The following is a 22,428-nucleotide window of genomic DNA, read 5'->3' as shown; positions in this document are numbered from 1 at the left end:
TATTGTAGTTTAGGAATGACTTGCCAAACTTCTCTCTTTAAAATGCTATTGCATTTCAAATGATTTTGAATTTATCCTGATATAACATGTATATATATGTCTTTGTAGCTTAGGAGGGACTTTGGAAAGATTAGTTTTTTACAGACTAAATAAGTTGCCTCGTTAAATAAAGTTTGTATTAGTATTATTATTATTTGAAAAATATCTACAAATCAGTAAATATCGGTCCTAATAATATTACGGATGGCGGTAAGATTAATAGTTCGACACCACCTAGCATTTCTTGTTTCACAAGTAAAAAACTCTTACTCATAATAAATAATTATAAAAATAAAAAGCTTGCACGGATGTGCGCTAGGGATATACGTCATGTTAGCATTGTAGAAGGGGTGGGGTTCCGAGAGTATTCGGCTGCCATGAATCCAGATTTTCAAATGCCCTGCAGGGCTATAATAAGCAAACATATCGAATCTATATATGAAGACACGAAGAAAGGGGTTGTAAATAAAATTAAAGATGTTGATGTTTCCCTTTGCGTCCAACATATGGACCAGCTTAACTAACACTAGTTACATCAGTTTAACGTCAGATTTTATTTTGGAAAACTTGTGGAAAATGTTTTATTGGCTACACGTGCTATGGAAGACCATCACACAGGGGCTATAGAAGTCCATCACACAGGAATGAACATTTCAAAAGTTATCAAAGATCTGATAAATGAATTTAATATGAAAAGCGTTGTTTCTTTAGTTACGGATAATGCCGCTAATATGAAGGTGGTGGCAAGAGAATTCACCTCACAGAGGCGTTACGTAATGCCCAAGGTGATCATCCCCTTAAACTAATTAAGGACGTTGCTACGCGCTGGAATTCGACATATAATTCAGGATTCAGTTATTTTTGACAACTCTGTTACAAAAATATCAGATCGTATTGCCCTCGATTTAAAGGGCTCGTTTTGGAAAGTAATTGGGGATTTGGTACCGGTATTGCCCAGTATTGGAGCCATTAGTCGACACCACGGAGATCTTAACAACAGAAAAAGTACCATCATCTAGCGGTGTACATGTCTTGTTGGCTGGTCTTTTTGAAAGCGATTTACCTGGTTTCGATTGTGACTCAAATCTCATATTAGAGTTGAAAAGTGTCATTAGAAATGACTGGATATTAATACGGATGGACTTCCCAATGATGTTGGCCTAATTTCACCATTAATGCTCTCGACAGCTCCACGGTACAATTTTTTGGCAGAAAACCACAGAGAACTTTAATTCAGCTTAACTAAATAAATCCGACAATACTACCGCCGACCCCCAATTACACAATGCAGTGAATTAAGATCTCCTAGCACCGGTGGCGAAAAAAAGTCGAATTTTTATTATTTGACGGGCTATGTAGGCCCTTCCGTTGACAATATAGCATCAGAACAAAAAGAATTTAAAAATGCCTTAGTGCGAATTTCTGACCCTTTAGAGTATCCGTCCCTAACGAACGTACGGTTAGTGCCGCAGGCAGAACCGTGACTAAACACAGATCTAATTTGTTACCAGAGAATGTGGACATAAAATCTAGGCGATCATCTTATTAACAGGCTAAGCTGTTAAATGATGTAGGCCTATAATTTGTTTTTTTTATGTGCTATGAGTTTCATCTGATGGCCATAACTAATCGTTTATAAAACGTTTGATAAAATGTTGTTTTCGTGTTACGACTTAAATACATTTATCTTGGTTACTGTAGTTCACTTTGTTTTTGTTTTTTTTCAACTACGATTATTGTGGAAAGTGCGTGGGTGATTTATTTTTTTTATATTCAAAGATTCATTACAAGCGAGTCTACCATGCTATAAACAGTTTCGATTTGGTGTGATTTTTCTATACAGTTAATAAATTAGAGTACAGGAAATATTTCTCACAGGCCAGCCATTAATCATTTTATAAGATTAACCACCATTTGTACGCGTTAAGGCCACGGACTATAAGGTGTCCGTGACCTAAGTATATCAGTTCATGATTTTTCGGTAATTGACCGACTAATGTTATTTTGAATATGTGCCATTATTATCATTTATTTTCTTGTTGAAAGATCTCATTACGTCTCTAAGACTGTCCAGAAATGAGCGACTTATTGCGTTGCATCTTCAAGCTGGGTAATCTTGACTACAGGTTTATTACTAACTGCATTTAAAAATGAACGTAATGTCCTGCGCGCCAATAAATACGCTGAACTAAATTTATTATTGGATTACATTATAACATTGCACATTAAGATAGAGGCCGGTTGGGGCCTTAGAATATTCCTATATTTATAACGGGTCGAACAATAATATTTAAGCATTTTTCCGATCTTTCACACAACGGCACGTGATACCTGGGCGAGTGATGACCACGTTGTAGCATACCATTGTATTACCTGTACATCATGACCCATTTGAATGAAAAACAAAATAAGCTGCAATAAATAAACTCTTAGGACTTTGGGTCTAACAGTTTATATTTAAAATGAAATTAAACAGTGTGAAAAGTAAAGATTTTAAAATCCTGTTTTGTACGGTACCGTCGGGTTTTTGACTCGTTACATCCTTAATTGTAACATATAACCCGGATCTGGATGTGACACGCGGGCTACTGCATATGCGATAATTGTCTGTGATTTCTACCTTTTTCAACTAAATGTCTCTGTTGCAATGCAATAAATAGATGTTCTTAAAACGACAAAAAAATATTTTTCAGTTGCTTACTCTAAAAAGAGTCTTCAGTTCAACTGGCGAGTGTCTGATCCTGTTAAAACTAATAGTATGTTACAATTACCACAGTTTGATTTACATGGAGTTGTATCTAGAAATTGTTCAGAAGATCGAGATCAAGGTAAGACACGTTAATTTAATTTTGGATTGTTGCACGTTATTAAAACGCAAGCTAGAAAATGCCAGTTTCAGAATATGTATATTTTTTTTTAAAATCTTTTACTAGATTCATTTATAATTTTAAAAAAGCCTAAAATATTGCTAAACATGGGAATGGGGACATCAGCAAAATGCAAACTTCGAAACCTACTTTTGGTTAGTATGAGAACTCTGAACTATTGTCACCAGAATACGTCAACCACTCCCGTCACTGGTATTGCCCACCACAGGCTACAATCTCCTACGTTGTGTTAAGACGGTCGTTGAAGGGTCAACAGTTTCAAGAAACAGGTTCTTCATCACTTTACAAACTTCAACATGAGAGACGATAAATGATTTAAAAAACAGAATGTAAGAAAGACAACAATTTTACTTCTTGTAAATGGATTTTGCTAAAACTTAGAATACATCAAAGTCAATCGCTTAAGTTCGAACATCAACTTTATCCACTTCTAATATAGTCATTAAACTAGATTGGATCATAAAAGCCATTCTTACGTTTAATTGGACTTCTACTACTACTACTACTAATAATAATAATAATAATGACTTTTTGTATAGCGCAGCTTATTCATAAAAATGATCAAGTTGTAGTACGAGTTAAAACGAAAGGTTTTTAGTTTTGAGATTATCACATCGCCTTACATGAATATCAACTGCGTTCCAGAGTAATGGTGCAGCATGGGAAAATGACCTGTACCCGAAGGTCTTCATATTGTAGCCTGCATTGTAAACTCTCACGGTTTTTTTCTTAATCTGTGGCCGCGTGTAGGAATGTAAATGTATACCAGTTCTTAAAGGTATGAAGGGGGCGAATCGTTGACACATAGTACCTTATTTAATAGTAACTTATATACAGTGTGCAATTTGACTGGGAGTCAGTGCAATCCTTTCAGAATAGGTGAGATATAGTAAATAATAAATTATATTTAATAAATTTTGTGGAATACTCCACAGTAAACTATTGCAATAATCAAGTCTGAAAGTGTCGAACTTTAGCACGAAATGGAGATAGCAAAATTTGCATAGATGGCTAACTTGTTTTCCCATCGACAGATCGCTATCTAAGAAAACTCATAGCTTTTTCGGCTGAAAAGGAGAAATCTCTATCTGCTCGAGTCTCCAATCGTTATGGTTTGTTCATGTATGTTAGACCGCTGATGTTTAGTGCGTATTAAACCGCCTCAGTTTTGTCATCATTAAGTTTCAGCATATTACTAGTCATCCATGATTTAATTGACTTGGCACATGCAATTATTTTTTTCTAATTCCTGCAAAGATGCTGATGGCTCAAAACTCCCAGTTATCTGAGTGCTGTCTGCATATGCGTGATGATTCAGTGAATGACGGTCAATAATATTAGATACAAATTCAGTATAGAGCACAAACATCACTGGGCCCAAAACAACCTTGTGACACATCATGTTTTAACAGTACTGGTGCCTGGTGGTGATACTGTCTTACCTATTAACACTTTCTGCGATCGATTTTGTAAATATGATTTTAGCCAACTGAGTGCAACGTCTTTGATAACAAACTCACTGGAGAGGCGGACAGTTGATTATAAGACTCAGAATGCTCATTATTATTACCAGACTGTGATGTTAGCAAGCCAAAATGTTTTTATAATATCTTCTCATTGAAGGGGGACGCTAAGCATTCATCATCTTGTCCTTTTGGTAAAATGGGAACTTTTGTTTTTCCCAAGAAGTGTGCGTTTTTCGTGAATCAATATGTGCGTTAAGCATCAGATATCGCATTGACAGTTTCGGTTTGTTTTTCGCTATAGATCTGCCTGTGAATCCCAAGGCCTGATTTCTGCCGTGTTCGCTCTGCTTTACGACGAATGATTTTTGACATATGAACGTCTTCACTATACCAGGCATTTTTTCGCCTAACTTTAACAATTTTCGTGGTTGATGGTGCATGCTTGAAATCACAAATATTGATGTACTTGATGGCTGGATCTGGACAGTGCATACTTCACCAACAGATAGTGGTCTGACATCTGAAGGTCTTCGACTCTTACCTTACAAACAACTTTAGAGTCATCCTATGACAGTACGAGGTCGAGCGTGTTGCCCGATTAATGAACCTGTAACGAGTGCTCATCAAACACTGAATCAAATAGGCGAGCTTCGGTGGTTCACTTGGATGCTAACGTCCCCACCCCCAGGAACATAGTTTTGTTATTTGAATAATTGATCCATTGATCAGATTGACCCATTTTTTGACATGCGGTAACTTCGATTTTGAATGGCTTTTGAGAAACTTTGACTATACCTAGTATAACAGGTTCGAACATACATGCTAACCGTACATATTTAATTAGCTGACTTCAATCTGGTTGATGGATCTTTTGAAATCTATAATTTTACGTCTATACCGCCGTCACTTGCCAAAGTTCGAAAATCGACGACACCCGTTCAAACTCATTGAAAGATTCTTACACAATCAGTTTAATTCTAGTGAATGGACTTTGATCAGCCCTATCTGTGCATGTTTAATTGCACGCTAACCAGGAGACTCTGGTGTTGACAGAGCAGTTCCTGGGGAGGGCTTAGCCGTCTCGTCAGCACCCTTGAAATCCTAAATAAAAAACATATAAAACGACAAAATATAGCAAATAAATTGTAGAAACAGTCGGATCAAATTTTTACTACGATTTTCGTCTTCAGCACCCCTGAAAACCCATGGAAAGATATATTCAACGACAAAACAGCAGATAAATGGCCTGGTTGCTATGGGATTTTGTTTTTGAACATACCAAATCTTTGACTTGCTTTTTCTCAAAACTTACTTTTGTGAGTTGGGTAGCTTCTAATGGACACAGCTCAGTCAAATTTTGCCCAATTCAGACAAACTATACATCAAATTGAAGGTAATGAGTTGGAGAATGTGATAATAACAATAACTCAATTTTCAAAATATCCTCATTGTGACTCAGTATGCTGTGGGGGGTCACATATTTTAATTAAAGAATTCAAGCCATTCTGAAAAACTGCATTTTTCACAGTTACCGTCGTTTACGCTCGTCTTGTCTTTGCCTGATCGTTTAACACTGTGACATTCAAGCCATCGTTTAAACTCTACTATAAAATATTCGACTTGATATTTGCGAACATCTTCTTCGTCTAAGATTATATCTTCCATGGCCAGTGTTTGTTATTTTCTGAAATAAATCCCTTATAGGAATTACGTAAAACATCTGACGTCAATCGTAGAAAGTGATATTCTAAAGATAGTTTATTTAATTATGGCGGTTCTACTCTGTTTCTCTGGGTGTTTGAATAAAATACAGTAGAACTTGCTCGGGCGTGCACTCCTAATCAGCGAACACTTGCTTCAACGAGCACCAAAAAATCCCCCCGAGCGATTTTTAAGTAATTTAACCCCTACTAAACACGCACCTGTTCAACGCGTGCAACGGGCATCACGATTAATTCCCCCCCCGTAAAAATTCTACTGTTTCAACGGTCACTCCTCTAACGCGGCCAGCGGTCACTACAATTCAACGGCCATTGTAGACACATTTATAACAGTAAATTAAAACAAGAACAAGAATAGGATCATAACTAATATGGAAGAATTTAATTTTTCATATTGATGGTATGGAAGAGGTGAAAGCTGGAGCAAACTAAGTGAAAATGCCTAAAAAGTCAGAATAATTCTTGTGGATTTTAAATTTCATATCGATTGCTTTAGATTTCTAAACATCTGAAAACATAAAATTAAAACTTTTATATATATTTATTTTCTTTTTCCATAAGCCTATTGGAAAAAGATTCATAGAAAAAAATATATGGATTTGATAGTCCAAAATCAAATCTTTAACTTAAATGGACACTTTGACCCTAAAACCCTTTGCGAATTAAAGATTAATCTAATTAAGTATGGTGTATAGCCATGACGTCTGTATCGATATATTATTGTTTAGCGAAAAGGTCTTGCTGTCGTATTGGTAACTTTCATAATGACGGTAATCCGAACGACCCCTTTACTTTAGATTTACGTCAGACAATGATGTAAACTTTACGTTATGTAGCAGCATCGGAGTGATACAAAAGATACAGATTGACTGAATAGACATATAATATACAATATACTTTCTGAGGCTAATCATACTATTATAACAGAGTGCCACAGATAAATTCCATGTATCATGTCAGTATAACAAAAGGAATATGACACAAGTCTGACAGATAAACAGAAAATATCTTGACATATAACTACTACAAATCCTAGGTTAACATAGAGAAGAAGAAGAAGAAGAAGAATTGTTTTATTAATGTGTCACACATTGTACAATAGCAATAAAAACACAATTTGCGAAAAAACAAAAATTATAAGTGTACAATGTCCGGCCTTTAAGGCCTACGAGACACAACAAGCATGATTTTAATCATCTACATTCGAAGATAAAAAAAAAATAAATACATGTAGTAACAAAGATAAAAATAAAATGAAAATTTGAATCGTACTAACAATAATATTTTCCTATTACATGTTCTTTAGTATTTTAGCAATCACAATATAAATCGATTAGAATAAGAACACATTAAGTAACTAAAAACAAATAGGCATATAAAATAAAAGTAATCAAAGTGTCATCATATGTTAAAATATTTTCTGCGATAAAACATTTTTTTAACAGTGGCAGCTAGGATTTTTACCAGGTGCGAATTGGTCATTAGGGAACATAGCTGGTGAGTTGGTGTCAGTGTTGGGAAATGTGGGTTTATGGTGGCTGCGGCGTTCCATAGCTTTCGTCTCAGGTCAAAGTAGCAATCACATGTACACAAGAAGTGAGTCTCATCCTCTATATTTGACGTGTGGCAATAATTACATTTTCTGTCTGTTAATAATGTCACTGGTCTTACAAAACGTCCAGTTTCTATTGCTAAGGGCAATGACCCACAACGTAATTTTGCTAAAACACTACGTTGCGATCTGTCGAGTATACATTTTACATAAGGTTCGACATACAATGAGTGCTTAAATAGCCTATATGTTCTTAATTTGTTACCATTAATTAACCCCTTATCATTCCATAGGCCCTGATACCAGAGCCTACAATCTAACGCATTTAGTGCTTCTTTTAGAGATAAAAAATCAGTTTTGCGAATATTGAATAAATCAGGAATTGGGATTTGCAATTCAACCATTAACTTTATTAAAGTGTTGTTCCAGGACTTTCTGAATTTAAAAGACCACACCTTAACCTTACTAACAAGGCGTGTTGATTCTACACATGATAATCTTCTCAAAAATCTAATAATTTCTACTTTCTGTTTTGTAAAGTTTGATGTCCAACCCATATCACCACAGACTGCCAAATTTGGTGTTTTACTTCCCACGCCTAAGAAAAAACGACAGGCTCTATTCTGGACGTTATTAACGCATCTAAATTCTGTAGTGCCCCAAATTGCCGATCCGTAGGATAAGATGGGTTGGACTAAATTAGTATACAGAGTATTAAAAACATCATATGACATGCCCCCGACACATTTAAATTTACTAATTATAGTACACAGAGCTCTGTTAGCAGATTTAGCTATCTCTTTTGCAGTGTAAATAAGGTCAACTGATTCGTGTAACCATAACCCCAAGTACTTATAGGCATGTGAGTAATCAATGGTGTTACTACCACAAGTAAATTTTCTACATGACCTGCTGGTTGAATTAGGGCGGTAGTGAACGATTTTCGTTTTTGAGATATTGATTTGGATTCGCCATTTACCGCACCAATTAGCAACACAGTCCAGCATACACTGCAGCGAGTCCTCGTCTGGGGCTAAAAGAGCTATGTCATCTGCATATAATAATAGACTAACTATACTGTTATCAATTTCAATACCACATTTAAGGTTATTAATCTCTTCAACTAAATCGTTAATAAAAACAGAAAATAAAGTAGGGGATAGGACGCAGCCTTGTTTTACACCACTGTGAACTTCAAATTCATCAGTTAGATACCCGTTTACGTTGATAACAGATCGATTATTTTCATACAGAGATATTATATTTTTATAGAACTTTCCTTTCACACCCAGCTTCATTAATTTGTACCATGGACAGTCTCTCTGAATTCGATCAAAAGCCTTCAAGGCATCAATATAACATATAAATGTACTCTTTTTTGATACCTTTCTGTTATTTACAATAGTGTACAGAGTATAGATATGCTCTAATGTGCTCCTCTCTTTGCGGAACCCATTCTGCTCATCAGCAAGAAGGTTGTTTGCTTCTAGCCATTTGGAGAAACGAGAGTTTAAGATTTCGGCATATAACTTACACGGGATGGAGATTAGGGATATGCCTCGATATCCAAGGGGGTTGCGGGGGTCAGTATCTGGTTTACTGATGGGTTTAATTATACTCTTTTTCCATAAGTCGGGGACAACATGATTTTCAAAACAAAACTTGAAAAGATTAAACAAAATATCAATACAATGACTATTTTTAAGAGCTTCAGCAGGGAGACTATCAATGCCTGTGGCCTTACCACATTTTGCTTTATTGACTGCGGAGATTATCTCATCCCGTCGAATTGGTGCCTTTAGATCACTGCAGTCTATATCATATTGTGACACATTATTATTATTGGAAACAGATAAATCATTTTGAATAAATGCTAAGTGGTTATCATCAAATAACATATCATTTCTACAGTTATATAATAATTCATAGTCGGTTTTCCATTTCTCTAAAACATTTAATTTATCACGAATAACGCCTTCATCTGTAACACATTCCCATGGGATTGAGCCTTGTCTATTATTCGATATGCCTATTTTACCTATCACCTTTCAGAAGTCACGTGAGTCAATGTTTTTACATTTTTCTAACAATTTTTGTTGTTCACTTAATTGGTATGCTCTCTTTAAATGCCTTAACAATTTATCAAATGACTTTCTTTCTGTAATAAAAGTTTGTTTCAGGGTTTTCTTCAGGCCAGGCAGTTTACATTTTAACCACGCTTTTTCGCTACACACGACGATATCCCATTGACGTTGCAACTCATCACACCAATAGGGTTTGTATCTCGACTTTGACTTATAATTCTTGGAGTTATTGGACTTTTTCTGACATGCAATTTTTTCAAGTTCCTGATGTATAAACACGACAAAATCCTCGTAAGCACAAGTAACATTTTTATCTATTTCAAGTTTGTGTTCAATATTTCTAATTGTATCCTCGACTTTAAGTAGATTTTCACTGTTTGAAAGAAATTCACCAGTTATATTTTCTCGTTTATACCGTTTTAGAACAGAGTTTGTGTCACTATCATGTTCCAGTAGATCCTCATGTAAAGTATTTGTTGGAGCTGTAATATTCCATGTTAAAATCGAATGATCTGGTATAACATCAGGCATATTTTGTCCATTCACCAGATTAGACATCTTAATCGTTTTAAAGTTTTCGTAATTACACAAAGATTCGTGAGTAGTGATGACGTAATCAACCACTGACTTCCCATTTTTAACATATGTGAAGTCTTGTTCACCAAGGCGTCCATTAAGGATACAGAGATTACTGTTAACTAAGAAATTTATGAGTAGCCCTCCATACGAGTTCTCCGTGTAATCAATTTACCTCCCGTTCTGATATGTGGTCAACTCCTTGAATGAAATCACACTCAGATCCAATCTGCGAGTTCAGGTCTCCACAAATACACAATAAACCTTCGTTTTGATAAATATAGAGGTTTTCTAAAAGGGTATCATAGAATTGTTCACCATCAATGATTCTACTCGAACCAGCAGGGGGGAGGTAACACACGCATAATATAATTTTAAAAGTGGGGTCTGCAATAGATGTGAGCCTAAACCAGATTATATCGTCTGTTTTGTTATCTAAAATATCAATGTTATATTGTAATAAAAACGAGTTTTTAATAAAGGCGCCAACACCTCCAGATCCACGTTTCGCTCTTTTGTCAATAACGCGTCTATTGTTAATGAACCATTTAAATCCATCCACATCAAGATTATCATTATATCTGAGGAATGTCTCGCAAACCCCAAATATATCACAGTCGACATTTCTTAAAACATCTTCCCTAAATCGTTTATTATTTTGTTGCCGGTTTGACCAACCACCCACGTTCCAAAATCCTAGCCGCACCGAATCCTATTCTTTTTTTAAAACTAGCCGTTTACCATGGAATTGAAATTTCTGTTCAGAACCCAGGCCATGTATAAGGGTCTGTATATTTGAACGATATGACAATTCTTGTCGAGACAGAGCATTGTTAAAATATACATTTTTAAAATCAGCAGTATTACGCAGTTCATTTTTAACTGACATTAATTTTGTTTTTTGTAGACTGTTTCCCAATGTAGCAATAATCAAACCTGGGCTGTTATCATCGCGCGATTTTTTCCTTACGGCTTTCACAACATGGATATCTGTTAGTTTTAAACCATCACGTATAACTTTGTTCACTATTTCACATGTAATCTCAGGATTATCTGATTCGTCAGGCGTTGTAAGAACATTTTTAACAACAACAGTACATTCCAAATGTGGCTCATGATCTGAACTGCTTATGGGTTTAGACAACCTTTTTTCAATTTCGTCCATGTGTTTTTTAACATTTGATAATCTACTTACAGTCTCTTCATTTGTAGTTGACTGGCTGTTCTCTAAATGTCTTACTTTCTCCGTAATAATGTATATCTGTTGATTAAAATCTTTTCTGATTCCCTCTGTCTCAACTTTCAGTGTCTCTGTTATTTTTCTGGTAACTCTAGATTCCATCTCTTTCAGTTGACACCCAAATGATTCTTTCAAACTATGGATAGCTGTGAGAATTTCCAGGTTGGTAATACTGTTTTCAGTTACCATTTCATCATTCCTATCTTCACTGTGATAAATTAAACCATCAAAGTTTTCAGAAACACTTGTTTTCGACTTCTTAGCAGCTGACGGTCGGCAGGGATCTCTAAGATCTTTAGACTCTGGTCGCGTTTGGGACATCACTTCGTCGACAAATTGACCACTGTCTTCCATTGTTTATAATCTCACAAAATCGGTGGGCTTCAATAATGCAATTGTTTGAGTCTAAAAGAAGCACTAATCCTTAAAATAATCGTTAAAATACCACTAAAAATACTGGGTAGACTTTTTACATAAGATTAAAACTCTAAAAATTGTACGATGGACGGGATTTACATAGATTACATATTATGCATAATTATCATATTAGTTTTGACAGTGACTGTTCATTCTATTAAGGATGTAAACAAAACAGCTGATTGGGGTCACGTGACTTACTACTTAACGGCGAGCGGGTTTTATGCACAAATAACCACGCCAGCTTCACGAACGAATTACATACAAATTACACTGTGACAAATGACATAATTAGAATAATTGGTGCCACTGACGGCTTATACAGCAAAATACAACAAAAAATATAATGATACCGGTTTTGTGTGCACTCACATGTTAGATTAGTCATTCTGACGTTACATTTACATTAAAAAGATGAGCAAAATAATGGTAAACCGACCGACTATTTTGATGTAAAGTTTACGTAAAAGTAACGTCATAATGTTTTTTTATTGATCGATTATATAACACACAGTAACTTTACTTCTGTTCAAAAGATTTTCATAAAAAAGAGGAACATATATTATTAGTTACCACACCAATGCTCTCATCGCCCATTTAGTTGGTCCATTTCAATCTTCAATGTCTAACTGCTTGGAACACAATAATTTTGGCCTTGATAAATACAATAATTTTAAATCCCAACATTGAAGCATATGCGCCAACCATGCAACAATCGCATGCATTCTCCGTAACTCTATCGTTATTATGTGAAACCAAATTGAGTGATACAATATTGGGTTGGAGACAAATCAGCCTGATTTTTTTTTTTTTTTTAAACAACAAATTTAAACTCCCATTGATTATGTAAGTAACCCATAAAGCAAAATATCTTTCTTATAAATATGACAGTGTTCATCGGCCTTGGTAATAGAGAAATGGGGTCATTTTCCATTTCCTAAGACTACAAAACAGCAAAAATAACAACAAATTCTCTTGTGGGTATATCAGAATTATACAAAACTAATATGTATTGTCAGCATTGCCAACATATACATTATTTTAAATGGAAATGTTATTGTTCCTTGGTTTTAGTAATAGGTCGTCGTTATGTCACTTGTATAAAATTTTTAATATTAATATTTTGTCATCACAAAGAATAAAGACATGGTAAATGTGATAATTGATAAAAGCATGCAATACAATTCCTTATAGAAATATGTAGTTCATCATGACTTAACAAAACAATCTCGAGGCATATACTGTTTTATCTCATTAAAATCACTGTCCTTTCGATCCTCTCAATTTATTATCAATATTTCCTTCGTTTTTATATATTATTTCACCTTCTCGGATTACATAACACGTACATGACCAAACTTGGATATTGAACAAAAAATGCCAGAAAATGTAGATATCAGCTTTACTTATTTTACATTTTTAATTACTCTTGTTGTATTCCTGTACTGTTTGTTCATTGCTTGATGATAAATAGGCCGATAACACATGTAACCAGTGCCGGATTTACCGTTGTACTTAGGTATTCTTAAGCACCGGTCCCTCGTTGGCTTTATCCTCCTTCCAAAAATATACTTCCGTCGATTCAGGATAAGATTTTGCACATATTAATAACCTAAAAGCAGGTTGATCTACTTACACTTTTCAGATATAACGAATTTAAAAGCTGTTCCGTTTTCGTAACCCCATAGCAAACGACCTTCCTCCTTCAGGGTCCAAGTAACGAGCTTCATAACTTAACTAGCAGAAAGCCTCATTTAATTTCTCCTAAATCCGGCACTGCATGTCATCGATTGAATTTAAATGTTAAGTTTCTCAATGCATTAAACCCCATTCTGTTCCAGGTTTTGTGAATGCTATACGGTTACATATAGAATAGAATAAAGCCAACTGAAATAACATTCCGACCCCCCCCCCCCCCCCCTAGCCTTTTATCTATTTATTTATTTATTTTTTTGTGCTTTTAAAGGGAAATTCGTACGTTTCTGATCTAAAAATAATCTTACTGAACAAAAGCAATCAAGGCATAAATATAACATGTTGGAATAGAGCACCTAAGAAACAAAACCTCGACGTTAACAAATAAAATATAAACTTCAGTATTCCAACCACGAGAATGTCCATTTCAGAAATCTTAAATTATCAGCTAAATTGTACATAGTTTATATTGTATATTTGTGTTCATATTATGACTGCCAGTTGCATATCTGTTAAAGCTCCATTTTAAGGAAGCGATTTTATATAAGCTGATAAAACTTGTTATCCTAATATTCTGCAAATTTAAATGAATAAAATATTGTTTAAATAAAAGTACTAAATAATATAATCAAACGATAAAAACTAAAAATATAAAATATTGCCGCAATGTTTTACAAATCCTAGGTTAACATATTATGCATAATTATCATATTATTTTGACAGTGCCCAATATGTAAAGTGAAATATATTGGAAATAATATCACCGTAAAATTGACAGAAAAGAAATAAGAATTTAAATATGAAATGCATGTGAAAAGATATCGATGTTGGGGGTGTTTCAATCGTAGAGGCTCATTTTGTTCTTTATTATTTAAAGGAGCTAAATCGCTAATATTTGGGACCTACATATTGGCAAGAAATGGGTCGCAACGCATATATAATAATGTAATCTGAATGTATATAAACTGATTTACATTTAATCGTTTCCGTTTTTACTCTAATTTCAAATCAGTTATGTTCGGCGAGATACACCAGAAGTTCCAATTGAGTGGCAATCTCTAGCGTCTGGTTATTCCTGTCTATTGCGCCTGCTCTCAAGATAAGAATATTGCGTCACCGTTTGACATGATTGGCGGAATGTCCAGCCTCGTTCTTTCTTGTCGCTTGTTACAAATGGCGCTGGTACACGATTCGTGTACCAATGGTAAAATGTTAATATTGGATATCAGAAATCCATCTTTTCCCGTCAAGATCCCAACATCAATGTTGATTTAAATTGACAAATAATTCGTGTTTTCAATGGGAAAGACGTCAGATGATATTGCGTTAGAGACTTAGCATAGCTACTTTAATACTGTATTTAAATCTTTTGATTTAGTTTTGTTCTGATTGTTAAAAGCCTATACAGGGACACATATAATACCATTCTGTGGAAAGTACAATGAATCAGCAGCAGCTCGTAAACGACCCTCCAAACAGTAGTCCAATTTTGTTGTCAATGATAGAGTTTTTATCATCATTTGATCTACATTAAATCACTTTCAAGGTCGTCTTATTCTAACTAAAACACTTCGCAATTATGTAAGGCATTTGAACAATGAAAGGATGAGTCTGATTTCCCAGTTCTCCGTCCATCTATGCCTAGCACCCGCGGTGTCTGTGATTCTCCCAAAACGGCAAACTCCAAAAATTAGGGATAGGCTACTTTTATTGCGCAATATAATTGGAGAATGTATGCAAATGAAATGAAATGAGGTTTAACGTCTTACTGTTCTGCTCCGAACTGGGCTAATGAAGACGGGCATACACCGGACAGCGGCTCTACGGCCTACTCGTATATCGAATTCCAACTGTCAAGGGAACTTCTACGTGCACGTCAATGTGTACTCGGGACCTCGGCTTTTCGTCATATCCGAACGACTAGACAACTGTCCTTGTCAGGCCCTCCGTCCTGCATCACTGACAAGGGAGAATCACGCCGGAAAATCTAGATGAACTTTCTCGGCCAATGCAGGGATCGAACACCCGACCTCCAGGCTAGCGAGCCAGCGTCTTACCCAATTAGCCACCGTGATCCCCGAGAATGTATGCAGTAGGATTCAAATTTGTATTAATTTTATACACAGATGGGATCTCAAAGCTAGTTGTTGGCGTGTGTTTGATTTCTACGTATGTTTGAAAGAAAATTTAATTTTAAAGAATCGTTTTGCTCATAGATTTTAAATTGTGTAATGGCCGGGATGAGGTTCATTGAAAGGAAGAACACATCTATTTTTCAGTTACATTAGCAAACGAAAACGAAGTCTTTTTATTTTCTCTAAGATCGCAAGATCTTGGTTGGAAGATAGTTAGTTTCGTGCTGAAGATGTCATGTAACTTGCGTTTTCTGTTTTAATTATTTATTTTACTATTTTTTGTTAAATTTATATAAGGAAAATGGTTAGTAGCCATCTAGTCCATTTGGTTTTGTAGAAGATAACTACGACAGATGAAATAAAAGGTTTCCGAGGGCCGCCGGTGCACCTAGAACTGGTACATAATAACACCCTGCTTCTAATAGTGGTTAGTAGCCATCTAGCCGATTTGGTTTTGTAGGAGATAAATACGATAGATGAAATAAAAGGTTTAAAGGCCGTCGGTGCACCTAGAACTGGTACATAATAACACCCTGCTTCTAATAATTAATGACGATACCTCTTGAATGGTGTGTAGAGCAACTTCTGAACACGTAATTTAGGAGCTAGTTTAAAAAAAAGACAAATTGTATTTGCCATGGCATTAAGTTAACGAAGAGGAGAATGTCAATGATATACGTTCTCAATTTAACTTCCAGCCACATTTGAATACGAGAATTCACTTGGGTTATATTCAAATTTTATTGTGTGATTAATGTGGGTTTAAGAACGCGTGCCTTGGTGATCAATTACGACCGTTTGTGAATTTAATGGCAGTTCCTTTCCTTTTTCCTCCGGAGCTAATTAAATCTAGTATATTAGATCTTGATAGAACATCATCTGCATGAGAAAACATGTAAGACCAGCGTTGTAAAGAAATGTGTAATCTGCGTGTCATTTTAATTTAATTATAAAAGTTAAGAGCGCTTTTTGTCAAACAGTAGAGCCAAATATGTCTTGTTCATTATTCTTATGAAATACTCGCATTCAACATCTGTACAATTTGGATGCCCATGGCGACCATTATTCTTCCTACTAAACGTGGTTCTGTTAAAAGAAATCTTTATCATATATTTTGTCTTACAATGTCATTATAGTATTTTAGCTAGGGCTAAGAAATAACCATAATGAGAAAGGTTAATTTGTCACTCCATGTGTTTCTATAATTTTGTAATAAAGCTGTCTATGATCCATAATTTAAAAGTAGTGGAACATTTGAGGTAACGTGAAGTGGGGGCGGGGCGCGTATGTGATATGTCTCACGAATTAAATTTGGACGGTCCCATTCATTAAATATATCATTACTCTAGTAACATGTGCTTGCGATTGGATTCCTCCTAACTGAAGTGAGTTATTCTCCAGTCTATTGTGTATTTAAAAAAATAACTAACAGTGAATACACATGTACATTATTTTTTTCTCATGTTGTAAGATACCGTGTTTCAATGGTGTTCATTATAGTCAGAAATATAAATTTGTTTGTTCTGTAATAATTCAATGTATTAAAGGGCTAATCCCGATATTTTGGGGATAATAAAACTGCCTAATTTTGTGTTAAAATCTCTAGCTAAAGGCAGAGCAACTAACTCAATATTTTTGATAAGTTTTCAAACAACTTAAACCCGTCAGTCTTCATCTGGAAACGGAGACCGGTGTCCCAAGCTGTATTATGCGGTGTCTGGATAAAACTAGACTTTTATTTTATAAAAAATAATGTGTATGTGAAATTTGCCTTTCCTTATCAAGTAGAGCACATGGGTCATTCACTATATAGACCTCTCAAGGAACGGGAATCGATTATCAGGTCATCAACGAAAAAACTGACCCGAAATCTTAAAAGGGTTACGTGTCCGGATAAACAGTTTTGACGTTCATGTCCAAACGACTCAATATTTTGAGCTGGAATTTTGAGAGAAGGTAAATACACCATTCCTCTATATTTTGGCGCTTAAATTTCGTACGTAGTCCGACTTTTATTTTTGAGACTCTTTTGAAATCGGGATAGTCCCTTTAAACAAGAGGTTGGGTTTTGATGCGCACCAAAATCGAACACATTCAAGATCTGTTAATTTTATTAAGTTTCATTTTTTTTTTATTATTATTCCATACAAAATGTTATATATTTATCACAAATATCCCATTCTCTACAAGCTACAGTTTTCAAAATAGTGTATCCTTTACATATTATTAAACAGCTTAGCAATCATATTTCATTTTATATTAAAGATTTGTATTTTTCAATTCTGTAATATAAATGAATAAACTTCAATAAAGCTTCGTGACGAAGTGAGTAAGACGCTGACTCGCTAGCTTGCATTGGCCGAGAAAGTTCATCCGGATTTTCCGGCGTGGTATCCCCTTATCAGCTTGCATTGGCCGAGAAAGTTCATCCGGATTTTCCGGCGTGGTTTCCCCTTATCAGTGGTGCAGGACGGAGGGCCTGACAAGGACAGCTGTCAGTCGTTCGGATGAGACGAAAAACCGTGGCCCCGTGTATACATTGGCATGCACGTAAAAGATCCCTTGGCAGCTGGAATTCAATATAAGCGTAGGACATAGTGCCGCTGCCCGCGCAAAATTTCCCTCATAGCACATAGTATGCCTGTGTTCATTAGCTCCGCCATTTAAAGAATTTAGATAGATGGCCATTTTGTATTACACGTGACTGCGGTTTTTTATAAAGTATCTTTTATCCAGTTTTGCATGGAAGGCCCGAAATTAAATGCGCAGACAACTTTTTCAAGGAATTTCCATGACACACTGCCAAACACTTTTTCGAAGTGTATTAGTAGTAGCATGGCTGGGATATCCTGTCTCAGTTTCAAACAGAATATCATAATCCAACCTGGTACATTCTCCGATATATCTGCCAGTTGGCAATGCAGTCTGATAAGGCTTTGTAGCAAGAGTTCAACAACGTTATGGGCCTCCAGTTTTGGGGTGGGTTTTTTTTAGAAGTGTTCGATTTTTCTCTGGTTTTGGAATACCTGTGATCACGCCTTGTTTTTGAGTCAGTGATAATTCCCCCGTGTATAGTGCAGAGTAAATAGATCTCAGCATAATCTTAGATAAATCTTAGAGTTCAACAACGTTATGGGCCTCCAGTTTGGGGGGGGGGGGGCGGTAGAAGTGTTCGATTTTTTTCTGGTTTTGGAATACATGTGATCACGCCTTGTTTTTGAGTCAGATCTCAGCATAATCTTAGATAAATCTTAGAGTTCAACAACGTTATGGGCCTCCAGTTTTTTTTGGGGGGGGGGTTAGAAGTGTTCGATTTTTCTCTGGTTTTGGAATACATGTAATCACGCCTTGTTTTTGAGTCAGATCTCAGCATAATCTTAGATAAATCTTAGAGTTCAACAACGTTATGGGCCTCCAGTTTTGGGGGGTTTTTTTTAGAAGTGTTCGATTTTTCTCTGGTTTTGGAATACATGTGATCACGCCTTGTTTTTGAGTCCGTGATAATTCCCCCATATATAGTGCAGAGTAAATAGATCTCAGCATAATCTTAGATAAATCAAACCAAAAGAACTGGAAACATTATGAGAGGTGTAGCCATCTATGCCCGGAATTTTGTTTCGTTTTTGATTTTTTACGATAGTAGATAATTCGCTTATAGAAATTGGAACTTCAAGTGATTTACTAATTTTGTACTCGATTTTTGCAATTGTTCATAAAGTTCGATATTATTGGGATGCAAGTCGGTTTTGTTTTCAGTTTCTTGTATTTCTCCTATCAATTGTTGTTCAAGCTCAGAATTCTTCCATTTTCTATATGAGGCAAATGATATGATTTCCCTCTTAAATGTAAAAGCAACATTTCAAAGAGCAATTGGTTATCAATCGTATATTCAAGGTCATTAATTGTGGAAGCTTCAACAAATCCAAGATTTTAAGTTGAAGCTGCATAGAACTCTTTGATATAGTTGATATTTTCTTTGACCATTGTAACAAACAGCTCGCCATACAGTAAGGAATTGTTGAATTTCCAGTAACCTTTTGCTCTTTCATGGTTACTAATAATCAAGACAATGGAGATGGCAGAAAGGTCAGTTCTATACCAATGTTGGACACCAGCCTTCGTAATATGTGTCAGGAGATTTTCCGAAGTCAAGAAAAAGTCAAGGCTCGCTCTTTTAATTGGATTACATCAACTCCATGTAATTTTGTTTTCGTGTTTGTGGAACGAAAGCCAGACGTCAATTAATTCATATTTCTGACACATATCTGTCATGTCCATTTTGCCATTGAATTATTTACATGTTTATAGTGTGGTAGTGTCGCCCTATGTACATAAAGAATTTCAAACCAGTCACCCAAATTCATGAATTGGTCTACTTGCTTGGTGTATACGAGCCAATCAACTATCGTGCACTTGCATACTTCTACTATAAAACTATGCGCGTATTATTCATCGTGGCGGGGGGGGGGGGGGGCAGTTATCAACTCCCTAGCCAAGATAACCTTATCATGTGCAAGACACAGGCTGGTTGTCAGAGTCGATAATCGACTCATATGAACCAGATTGTGTTGATTTTCATTTTCTTTCATATTTGGGCTTGATTGATTAAGCGCATTTCTTACTCTTAGATAATAGTTCTGAATTGGATTATGGGGAAATTTGTATAATAAATATCTACTTGTCGCTTCGCTGTGGGGAGCGCTGAATCGATCCGCGTATTTTACCATATCGGAATTTGGTCACTTGATTCGTGAAGAAGAATTCAGTGATTTCGTTTATAATAGTGTTCTGGTAATTTTTGGACATTGCTTTCTACTGTTAGACACTGGAGATATAGGCATTGCGACTTTTTCACATGATTCGTGAGGAAGAGTTCGGTGTTTTCGTTTTTAATGGCGTTCTAGCAGTTTAGACATTGCGTTCTACATGAAATGAAATGAAATGGAGTTTAACGTCCTACTGTTCTGCTCCAAACTAGGCTAATGAAGAAGGGCATACGCCATACAGTGTATTATGAGGGAAATTTTGCCCGCACAGCGGCACTACGGCCTACTCTTACATCGACTTCCAACTGCCAAGGGATCTTTTACGTGCACGCCAATGTGTACACGGGACCTCGGTTTTTCGTACCATCCGAACGACTAGACAGCTGTCCTTGTCAGGCCCTCCGTCATAGACAAGGGGGAACCACGGATGAACTTTCTCGGACAATGCAGGGATCGAACACCGACCTCCAGGATAGCGAGCCAGCGTCTTACCCACCGTAGCCCCCTTGCCTTCTACTGTCAGTCACTGGAGATATAGACATTGCGGCTTTTTCACTCGATGCGTGGGGAAGATTTCGGTGATTTCGTTTTAATGGTGTTCTAGTAGTTTATACATTGCGTTCTACTGCCAGATACTGGAGATATAGACATTGCGTCCTTTTCACTTGATTCGTGAGAAAGAATTCGGCGATTTCGTTTTTAATTGTAGGTTAAGGTGCTGTACAGGATCCATTCACCACAGTGGGTTAGTATTTCGGGCAAATCAATCATTTGAGAAATTAAGGACACACGTCACATTTCCGGAATCCATTGTTGTTTAATTTATAATAAAAAATCAAATTACATGTATATCTTGTTTATTGTTTGTTCCATGACATTAGCTGCTGCTGCATCCAGTATCCGTACCCTGTCCTACTACAATAGTTATATGTATCCATACATTGATTCAAGGTTAAATTCCAATCCCCACAGATAACCCGTGAGACCAGTGAGATTTAATCAAAATATTGAGTCCAAAAGGTTTAAAGTCTACAACACATATGTTACCCCTAGTTCATTTTGGAAAGCCAAGTCTTAAGTTTTGTAACCTGTGCATATACCTGGGAGGGCTCCCCCTAACCATATTTAATGGGAGTTAAAATTCAATGTCCATCCACAATTTTCTTGCAAACATTTCATACTTAACACTAAGAAACAGAATGCATGACTCAAGAGCATACAATGTTGTGCTAATGCTACTTAAGAGCTTAATTAATTAGCACTAATTAGTGCCCGTAATTAAAACTTAAAGTTCATAACTGAAACAACGCCTAAAAGCTAACTAACCAAGTCATGAAACCAAAAATATCACTTAAGGGCAACAAAAGTTGAACACACCTTGCTTAAGACTCGTTCAAAGGTGACAGAGGTCAAAGGTCATTAATTAGTGACCGTAATTAAAATTCAGAGTCCATAACTGAAACAAAGCCTAAAAGCTAGCTAACCATGTCAGGAAACCAAGAATATCAATTAAGAGCAACAAAAGTTGAACAACCCTTGCTTAAGAGTGGTTCAAAGGTGTCAAAGGTCAAATTTTGGGTCACATAATGACATTTGAGTGGATTTGATTAAATTGTCTTGTCCGGGGTTATTTTTCTTTCTCACACCTTTTCTATGAGTTTCAGTGCACAAAATGACTGCTTAAAAGCATAAAATGTTGTACCGATGCTTATTAAGAGCTTATTAATTAGCACTAATTTGTGATCATATTTAAAACTTAGTCCAGAGGCGAAACAAAGCCTAAATGCTAGCTAACCAAGTCAGGGAACCAAATTTTCACTTAAGAGCATAAAAGTTGAACAAACTTGGC

The 22,428-nt window shown here is 35.9% G+C and overlaps 1 protein-coding gene across 1 annotated transcript in view; it reads left to right on the top strand.

Moving 5' to 3' along the window:
• Positions 1-22,428, top strand: part of LOC126830927 (glycine receptor subunit alpha-1) — a 103,492-nt gene that overhangs the window by 43,435 nt on the left and 37,629 nt on the right. The window contains exon 7 of the mRNA XM_050561442.1: positions 2,733-2,867. Coding sequence (XP_050417399.1) covers positions 2,733-2,867 — 135 coding nt within the window. The remainder of the gene's footprint in view (positions 1-2,732; positions 2,868-22,428) is intronic.

This window comes from Patella vulgata, chromosome 8 (genome assembly GCF_932274485.2).
Source record: "Patella vulgata chromosome 8, xgPatVulg1.2, whole genome shotgun sequence".
Classification (NCBI taxonomy): Eukaryota; Metazoa; Mollusca; class Gastropoda; family Patellidae; genus Patella; species Patella vulgata.
This window is presented reverse-complemented; position numbering and strand designations above follow the sequence as displayed.